Genomic DNA, 9683 nt, shown 5'->3' with positions numbered 1-9683 from the left:
GCCATGAGGGACAGGGATTGGAGCCCAGTCGCATGATAGGATTCTCTGGCGAAATCTCCAGGTCTTCAAACACCAGGAACTAGTTCCACTAAAACAAACACACAGTGCACACAGTTTAAGCAAAAACACCCTGAAAGTAACCAACCCTCCCTCGGGTGCAAAGTCATGATGACAACTTCACTTCCTCTAAAGTGTTCCGCTTGCATTGGAAAAAAAAAAAATCTCCAAAAGGAAACAATAAGAGGTTCTGGGCTGCCCCACAGCCCCCTACCCACAGAGACTGATCTGTGTGCTCCCAGGCACCTCTCCAGAGGGTCATTAACTCTGATGCCTGGCATTGGGCAGGCTGCCCCCCACCACACGTCTGAGGACAGCAAGGTCACCCTGGCCACAGCTGACAATGGCAAAACAGCAAGCCTGTCTTCGCAGCAAGCTAACCAGTGTATCGGGCCAGACTGTGGTGACGTGGAGGCGGTCCCTTTAAAACTGGAGCGCGCTACCAGGCCAGCTCCTCCTCCAGGGAGGTTCCTTATTAACTGGGAGCAGCTGGCTGGGCCGAGTCTTAAGCCACCGCAGCAGAAGGAGCCCAGGAAAGCGGTCCCTGCTGTGGAGCGGATTCCTCCCATCAGCATGGCTCAGGCATTCGTGGACAGCAAAATCCAGCCTGGGAAGGTGGTGGTCTTCATCAAGCCCACCTGCCCCTTCTGCAAGAAAGCACAAGAGATCCTCAGCCAACTGCCCTTCAAGCAAGGGTTCCTGGAATTCGTGGATATCACGGCCGCCAACGACATGGATGGGATTCAAGATTATTTTCAGCGGCTTACAGGGGCCAGGACGGTGAGTGTGGCTCCGTGCTCAGAGCTCCCACCCACCACCAGATGGCTTCTTCTTCCCCACAGCATTTCTCCCCGAGGCAGCCTGGGCTTTTTCCTTTGAGGGGCCCAGAGGGCTTTGCGGGGGTGGGGGGAGGGAGGCTCTGGTCCCTGGAAGAACAGGCAGGCAGCAGGCTGGCAATCCGGGAGGTCCAGCCTGCATGCCATGCCACAGCTGAACCTGCAGCTCCCAAGTCGCTCTCTGGAAGCTTTGTCTTCAGTGCTGTGGGTGAGTGGGTGGATGCGGGGCTCACAGCTTTCAGCTGGTGCCCCATGCGGGACTGGCAGGTGCATGGAGGGACTGGAGGTGGGAGCACCTCTGCCTTTTTGTCACCCTACATGGGAATCCCTTTCACTGCCTGCCTGCCTGCCTTGGCCACGTAGCACAGGGCATTTGCCGCCCTTCCCTCTCTGGGAGTTTTATCAGAACTGTTTGCTGCTTCCTCTATATCTGACCCCCTCCCACATCTAGGGCCCCATTATACCTGCCCCTTGCTCTGAGTTCATTTTGGGCATTGCCAAACCAGTTGGTGTGGGGAGGCCAGCGCCTGCCCTGGCTCTCCCAGGGACTTGCAGTGAGGTTCTAGGCAGACTCTTCAAGAAATCCGACTGCAGAACACCCAGGAAGAGAGGATCTCCAAGTCCCCATTGCTATGAACAGACTGGGACCCCCTTCCCCTCCACCACCCTGTCCTTCCTCCATATGTCAGCCAAATCACCTGCGTGGGTTCCAGGGCTGGCTGGGGACGGGGTAACCACGAGTTCACCTGGGTTCCCTTTCCAGCTGAATGTTCTAGAACCATGTACTCCTGTTTCGGCTCTAGTTGGACATGGAGGGTGTTCTGTAGGCTCTAAGCAGAAGCCTTTAGAAGACTTCTCCCCGTTCCTCACAGCTGCCATATTTTCCTGCAGGAGGCGGGCTATGCTGTCAGGTTGCCGCAAGCCCCAGTCTTGGGCAGGGGTACCTGCAGCTTGGCTGCTCAAGACACAGCTGGGGATTGTGCCCGCACCAGTAGTTCCCCAACTCTGCTGCCTGTGAGATGCTCCTGGGGCCGTTTCACACCACAGGCCAATGAAGTCCCCACGGAGGCTGGAGGTGGGAGCCAGGTGCCAGAGGTTGGAGAGACCCGCAGGTGCTTCCCATGGGCGGTGGAGTAGGGGAACCTTGTCCCACTGAGCACTTTTCCTTTCGGTTCTTGGTAGAACCACACCACTTCTTCTAGCAGTCTTGAGATTTGCTGGAAAGTTTTGTCACAGGTTGGTGTGTGCCTGTGAAGTTGTCTGCCTCTCGGGCCCTAACAGGGAAATGTTACCACGGTAAAGGGGCTCTCGGAGGCCTTAGGGCAGCAGCCGTGGGTCTTCAGGCCATAGGGCAGGTGGTGCATGGCGGGTCCTAGCTGCCTTTGGCCAGGCCCAGCCCTGGGTGCCCTGTCTGCGAGTCTATCGCTCGAGTCTATCCCTCTCTGAGGCTCTTCCTTCCTTTGCTCAGGTTTCTGAGTGGCATCGATAACCTTCTTGCCACTGAACTTCTCTACTTCTCTGAACACTTTCTGGAAGGCAGGGAGACTGGCCACAGCTGTTGTTAGCCATCAGCTTTTGTTTCTTCAAGAAGGCCTGTTTTTCTCTCCTTCATGCGGGCAGACTTTGGGGCACACGACACATACTTTTAAGCACCTGCAGGTTAGCTGGATATTGGGAACATAGCCGTGAAAGCAAACTCTAGCCTTTTTCAAACCCAAATGCTAGTGAGGGAGATGAAACAATTAATAGAAAAAAATCTGGCTGCTAGGAGATGCAATGAGGGAAAATTAAGAGATAGAAATCAGGTGCAGTTGTAAATGGAGCCTACATCAAGGCCTTACTAGGAACACATGAGTGAGTTTACAGAAACATGGAGATGTGGATGTTAAATGAATGTTCCAGGCTGTGGAGACAGCATGACCAAGGTTTGTGGTGGAAGTGTGCTTGTCAGGATTGTGGGAGAGAAAGGAGGCCAGGGGGAGAGGAAGAGCGAACAGAGTCTGGGAGGGAGGTAAGCAAGGCCTGGCAAACAGAAAGGCTGTGGCTTCAACAGGAAGAGACCGGAGAGGCCACCGATGCGTCGGCGCAGGAGTGACGCAACCTGCTTCGAGCTGCCGGGAAGAGTCAGCCTGCGGGAGGGCAGGGGCGAGGGTTAAGTTAGGAGGCATCTGTGGGCTATGGTGCTGGTTCTGGCAGGAAATGACATAGCCCATGCTGGGGACCCAGAAAGTAGGGGAGAAACATTGCGAACTGCTCCACCCCAGGAATCTGGGTGTGGGAGACTCGGCCTGGCTGAGTTGGTGGCAAATGGCACTTAGGCCGTGTTAGCGGACGTGGTCGAAGGTGACAATTGGTCCCATTATATGAGACTGACGGGCTTGCAAGTTCCTCCAAGGAGAGGGCTGGGCCAGGCGACCTACAGCCCATGGAGCTCCCTTCTCTGCCCCGAGTTGAATCTCCCATGCTTCAGGTTTCCTATTTCACATCCACAGGCCCCAGGCCATGGCACCTCCAGCCTGCCTGGTACCTTCGCTGGGGAACATGCTTCACATGTGGGTTTTAAGGGGGTCTGCTGATGCCCAGGCTTGGGGGTGGAGGGTGTGTGAAGGCACAGGTGGCATCTCAGCAATCTTTACTGGGGGAATGGGGGAGCGGTGCTCAACTCCACTCTGGGAACAGCCTCAGCGCACATGTCCTTGTCTGTGTCAGGTGTTGGGGACAGCTGTGAGGCTGGGTTTGCCAAGCCTCAGCTCTTCATTTCTGCCCCTGCCAGGGTGGGAAGGTGATGAACAGTCATTCAGCATCATCCAATGGTTTGCAGATAAAATCCTTGGAGCAGCCACAGCAGCACCTGGAAATTTGCTGGACATGCAAGTTCAGGGGCCCCAACACACATGTCCTGAGTTCAGAAACAAGAGACAGGATGGAGTGGCCACCTGTGGGTTAGCCAGCCCATCCCTGGATGTGAGGTACGGTCCAGCTAGTGAACCACAGCCCAACACAGAGTGGACTCCTGGCTCCTCGGGGTCTCCTGGTCAACCAGAGGCAGCCACACAGCTGCTTGCAGGAGTGGGGATGGCTGCCGTGGTTTGCAAAGCACGGAGGTCATGGCTTCTTGCTGGACACTCAGATGGTCTCTATCTCGTTAGTGCCGTTAGTGTCTTCAGGGCCGTGTGTGTGGTAGGATCCCCATCCAATTTCCTTCGCTGTAACAGCTCATCACAGCAGGGTGCTTTGGGGGCAACACAAACCACAAGCCCCAAAATTTATGCTTGGGAGACTTTGTTTTCCTGAAAACGTTGGCCAGTGTGCAGGGCAGGAATCAGGGTTCCCCCTCCTCCACACCCCCGCAACCGTCCTTCCTGCTATGGCTACAAACAGAGTTGCTTGTGCGGCTGTCCCTTCCTTGGACAAATCTGCTGGCGTGGAGGCTGCAGATTGAGAGAGCAGGCAATGATTTCTGACTAGGGACATGACCAGCCACTCCTCTCTCCCTACAAACAGACAAGGTCCCCAGGTTCTCCCTTGGTCTCGGGGCACAGGAAATGGCCGTGAGCATGTGCAGGAACCCCTTTCTTCATGCGACATGTATGTCCCTAAAAAATTCCAGCTCCTTCCTCCCTCCTTCCTCCAATCTTCAATCATCCACCAGGGGTTGAGGGAAATGGCATGTGTCTGAAAGGGACTATCCCGGCCACCCCTCTGGGCCCATTGCCAGTGTTTTGGGCAGTCCCTGCCTTGGGTCACCTGGTGATATGTAGGGCATATGCTTCTTCACTGCCAGGCAGCCCACACATGCCATCTGCAGGCTAGAAGTTGGGTGCCATGAGGGGACTGCCACCTCCCCCAGGATTCCACAATCCTCAAGCATCCTGGGTGGGTGGAGCCCAAGACCTGTGTCAGAGAAGGCATGTGAGTGACTGGAGTGCAGCCCAGCCAGTAGGTGCAATGGCTGTGTCACTCTTCTCTGTGACCCGAAACAGATAAACCTCCTTATCCCGGAGCTGCTGTATTTTTATTTGTAACACTCAGAGTGTGTGTGTGTGTGTGTGTGTGTGTGTGTGTGTGTGTGTGTGTTTTCACAGATATATTTGAAAGAGTGATAGGGAAAGAAAAGATTTTGACTTATTGGTTCATTCCTCCAGGTGGCTACAATGGCTGGGACTGGGTCAGGCACTAGAATTCCACCTTCCGCTGCTTTCCCAGGAGCATCATCAGAAGTGGAGCAGCCAGGATTCGAACTAGCCCTCCTATAGGCTGTCTCCCTCGCAAGCGGTAGCCCAACCTGCTGCACCTAGGCTGGTGCCACACTGAAGCCCTGGAGCATCTTATGGGCAAGGAGGCACACAGCTCCTACTGGTCTCTCCCTGGCTAAGGACAGAGCCCAGCTGTGTTCTAACAGCCCCGAGTGATAACTGCATTTAATAAACCCTGGACCTGAGAAATCAGGCACCTGCTGTTCAGAATGATGCTTTAAACCCAGCTGCCTCCTGCTCACTGTGGCCCCACTCAGTCTCGATGCTGGCAGCTGCACTGGGACTGGATGAGGTGGCCAGGCTGCAGCTAGTCTATACTCTTTGTGTGATATTTTACATCCCTCTGACAACTGGGGTGGCTGCCCACAGGCACAGCCCAGTCCATCTGAAAAAAAAAATGTTGTGTCATAAATGGCTCCCGAAGGAGCTCGTAGGAGGCAGTGGCTGAGTGAGTTGGAGAGCTCCGGCTCCTGGGCAGGAGAAGTTCTCTTCCTCCCAGGGTGGTCCACACCTGCCTTCAATGGCCTGGCTGTCGGTCGTTGCAGGTGCCTCGAGTCTTCATTGGCAAACATTGCATCGGGGGCTGCAGCGACCTGGAGGCCCTTCAGGAGAAGGGGGAGCTGGTGACACGGCTGAAGCAGATTGGCGCACTGCGGCAGTGATGGGTGAGTGGCCATGGAGAGCCCCAGGAGGCAGTGGGCTCTGGCTACCAGGCTTCACAGCCTAGGAGGGCACCCTGGGCAGAGGTGGTTGTGGGAACTGTGACGGCAGCCATTTCTCAAGTCCACTTTTCACAGTGGGATCAATTGTGTCCACAGGGGAAGTCCTCTCACTCAGCCTTCACTTTAAAACTGTTTTTTAAAAGTTTGATTTACGTATTTGAAAGAGCCACAGAGAAGAAGAAAGAGCACGGAGTGTGCTTCTATGTTCAGGTCTACTCCCCAGAAGGCTGCAGTGGCCTACGCAGGGCCAGGCCAGGGCCAGGAGCCAGGAGCTTCATCTGGGTCTCCCATGTGGTGGCAGAAGCATCAACCTGTGGGCCATCTTCCACGGCTTTTGCCTGGTCATTAGCAGGGAGCTGGATTGGAAGTGAAGCAACAGGGACATAAACCAGTGCCCCTATGGGATGCTGGAGTTGCAGGCAGTGACTTAACCCACTGTACTACTGCATCAGCCTCACTTAACCACTGATTATTGAGCACTGACTTGTGTGCCAAACAGTGGGACTATCCCCGGGAATGCAGTGATGTGCAAGGAGGTAACGTACAATGTGTCTTCTGGAGAAGTGGGTAGATCTAAAACAGGCAGATGGTAGTTCTTGAAAACAGTGTGACGTGCTAGGGCCTGCCAGGAGGGGGCGGGGCAGAGGCAGCTAGTGTGTGGAGGCAGGGCTACCATTAAGCCCTATCTCCCGAAATGAAACAGTTAAATAAGACAACAAGACCAGTCGTATGGACACAATGCTAGATCGCCTTTCCAGGACCGAGTTAACCTCTGGCGTCCGGTCAAGTGCTAAAGCTTTCAGTTCAACGGGGGCTTCCTCTCCCCAACCCCATCACTGCATGCCTCCCGTCTCATAATAGTCTGAGCTCAGCCTAAAAGAGGAGGCTAGCCATTTTTCCAGCTGCCAAAGATGTCATTCTTTGCTTCTTTCCTGGCAGGGTCAGCCCCACCCTGCCGGGCCCCCTAGAGAGCCGGACAGCTTGGCAAGCAATGGCAGCACTTCCTGGGGGACAGAAGTTTGCACAGAAATTCTCCTCTGGCCTCTGAATCGTCCAGCCGAGTGACTCTCCCCAGCAGGCTGAAAGAAAGCACGTGGTTTCCCTCTGTGTTGGTTCCCGCCGTGCTGGAGGACCACGCCACATTCTGGTTTGGGCTCTGCTCACTCACCCGGAAGCCGTCCTTTCTTGAATGCATTTTGTCCTATTCTCTGTGGGCTGCAGGGCCCCGATTTGTGAGTCAGTATCTGTCAACATGATTGTCCAACACCACCCCCAACCCTTCCCACCCTCCCAAAACTCAACTGGGCTCCCAGATGTTTCATAAGAGGCTGCCGTGATCTGGCTGGGCCTGACTTCCCAGAGTTCCGATGAGGGAATGGGTGGGTGTTTAGAATGTATCTTTTCAATTGCGTCCACATGTTTCCCCAAGCGCCCAGCCTCCCAGCTGTGTCCATGGCCATGCCCTGCTGGCTCGCAGAGCCTGTATGTCGTCCAGCCACTCTCCAAGGGTCTGAGTTGGAGACCACGTTGGTGTCCACTCCATGTCAAGGGCACAAGTGTAGACGTTGTGGTTCCATGGCAGCTCAGTCCAGAAGACGGGTGTCCAGACCCTCCCAGACAATTGTGTGTGAACCAGATTCCTGGCTAAAGTACAGCAAATGTTCTGTTCCCCCAAGAGTGCCTGAAAGGAGCCAGATAAACACTCTGCTGAGTGATTTTCTTTTCTTTTTCTTTTTTTTTTTTTTTTTGATTCCACACTAAAAATGGTGATGCGTGTCTGTTCTGGATGGTAAGATTGAGTTCACCTCTATCTGTAGACTCCAGTAAGAATGATTCACTTTTCTAATAAAGTGGCCAAAATGACCCGGAGGGTTTTGTGTGGTTCTTTTCCATGTTCTCAAGACCGGAAGGGGAGGGATGAGCAATCCCTTGTGCAATACCATGTCTGGGAGGTGGACTCCTGTGGGTCTCCGACATGACAAATGAGATGCAGGCGCTGTCACCCTCAGAGCACCAACGGCTTTAGGGTGTTACGGTTTCCTTATCGCAGTAACAATTACGCTGCCCAGTGAGCATGAGGGCTCTGTCAGCGTTTGTGTTATGTTCCTTCTCCTGTTGGATCAGCTGCTTTCCCCTGGGGGCCTCTCCCTTCAGGCAAGACTGCACAACACTGAATGCCACCCAAAGTTACATGTGTCTGTGCCCTTGAATCCTCATGAACCGCCCCTTCTCCATTATACTTCCAAGCTTATCATTCAAGGCTGTACTTACAATTCCTTCCCACCCCGTCCCCCTTCTACTCTCACTGCCTAAACAGAGCTCCTCTAACCACTCGATTCTTCCTAAATGCCTGCTCCCCTCAGGGGCTGGGCCAAGCCAGAAACCACACACAGAACCTGGGTGTCCTAAGTTGGCCCAAGTGCTTGATCCGTCACCTGCTGCCTCCCAGGATATACACCAGCAAGAAGCTGAGATGAGCAGCAGAACCTGGACTTGACCACAGACACTGCGGTTGGGGTTGCAGGTCTGCTGAGCAGCAGCTTAACCGTTGGCCCCAGGTGCAGGGCCTATCAGGCCCTTTGGCACTTCCTCATTTATATTGGTCGCTTGCCAGAATGGGCGGGGGGTACCTGAAGGCTGGGGCCTTGATGCTCTTATTAACCCATTTACTAGCTGGAGGTTTGGTTCTGTCAATACACATCCACACGGCTTAAAAAAGCCAAATAGAGTGCAAAATCATACCTGAGGTACGGTAGACTAAACCTCCACCTGCAGCACTGGCATCCCACAGGGAGCTGGTTTGTATTCTGGGTGCTCCACTCGCAGTCCAGCTCCCTGCTTATGGCTTGGAAAAGAAGCAAAGGATGGTCCAAGTGCTTGAACTCCTTTAGTCACGTGGGAAACCAAAAGAAAATCCTGCCTTTGAACCAGCCCAGCCCTAGCTATTGCAGCTATCTGGGGAATGAACCAACAGATGGAAGATTAATCTCCAGGCCCTAGTGTAGGGCCACACATTCACCTGCTTCACGGATGTCTATGCCTATTTCAGCACACTGTGAAATACAGGGGACACGCAGAGCGGCGTGTAGGATGTGTGGTTCTCCTTAACACCCAGGCACCTGCATCTGAGGTTGGCAAGCAGTCCCTCTACAGCGACTGTGTCGGAGGCATCCCAAGCCTTGTGCTCCACTTCCCAAGGTGATGCTTTTTTTATCTTGGAAAGTAACAGCCACGGGACCCAGCTGTGAGAGCGGGAGCTGTCATCACCACACAGTGGACACTCCAGGAGGAAAGAAGCTCAAGACGGTCCTGGGGCGTGGACTGCCGTCTCCAGGGAGCCCACCAGGGGCCTTCTGGGGTAGCCAGTGTATGAGGCTTGGAAACACGCAGCAGTTGTAGTCATCTGGGCAGGCTGCTGGTGGAGCTAAGTACCCTGCGACCAACAGGAGGGTGAAAGGCAGACACAGAGGTCTCCATCCACTGGTCCACTCTAAACAGCTGGGTCAGTCCAAAGCTATGAGCCTGGATCTTCATCCAAGTCTCACATGGGCCATCATTTGCTGCTTTCCTGGGCACATCAGCAGGGAGCTGGACTGGAAGTGGAGTAACTGGGCCTGGAGCCAGCACTTCCAGGGGTTGCCTACCTCGCAGGTGGTGGCTTAGCATTGTGCTCTACAAAACTATCATCTTTTTTTGGTTTCTAAGAGCAGAGTCTACCTTTTGCTTGGAGGAGTAGGTGAGGATACCCATTTCTGCGGGAGTGTGATGCACCTGCTACTTCTCACCTGGCCAGATGTGGAACATGGAAGCTA

The 9683-nt window shown here is 54.2% G+C and overlaps 1 protein-coding gene across 1 annotated transcript; it reads left to right on the top strand.

Annotated features, from left to right (window-relative positions):
* Positions 1 to 524: 524 nt before the first annotated feature.
* Positions 525 to 7735, top strand: GLRX (glutaredoxin). The gene is made up of 3 exons (XM_058656331.1): positions 525 to 837; positions 5695 to 5814; positions 6811 to 7735. Exons 1-2 carry the CDS (start codon positions 631 to 633, stop codon positions 5809 to 5811), a joined length of 324 nt encoding a protein of 107 aa, XP_058512314.1. The 5' UTR covers positions 525 to 630; the 3' UTR covers positions 5812 to 5814; positions 6811 to 7735.
* The last annotated feature ends 1948 nt before the right edge of the window (positions 7736 to 9683 follow it).

The sequence above is a fragment of the Ochotona princeps genome, chromosome 28 (genome assembly GCF_030435755.1).
Source record: "Ochotona princeps isolate mOchPri1 chromosome 28, mOchPri1.hap1, whole genome shotgun sequence".
Lineage (NCBI taxonomy): Eukaryota > Metazoa > Chordata > Mammalia > Lagomorpha > Ochotonidae > Ochotona > Ochotona princeps.
Note: the sequence above shows the minus strand (reverse complement) of the source record. Positions and strands in the feature narration are given on the sequence as shown.

Coding starts and splice junctions, on each gene's coding strand:
- GLRX (XM_058656331.1), top strand. CDS start 631: ATGGCTCAGGCATTCGTGGACAGCAAAATCCAGCCTGGGAAGGTGGTG. Junction 838..5,694: donor GGCTTACAGGGGCCAGGACG/GTGAGTGTGGCT, acceptor CGGTCGTTGCAG/GTGCCTCGAGTCTTCATTGG.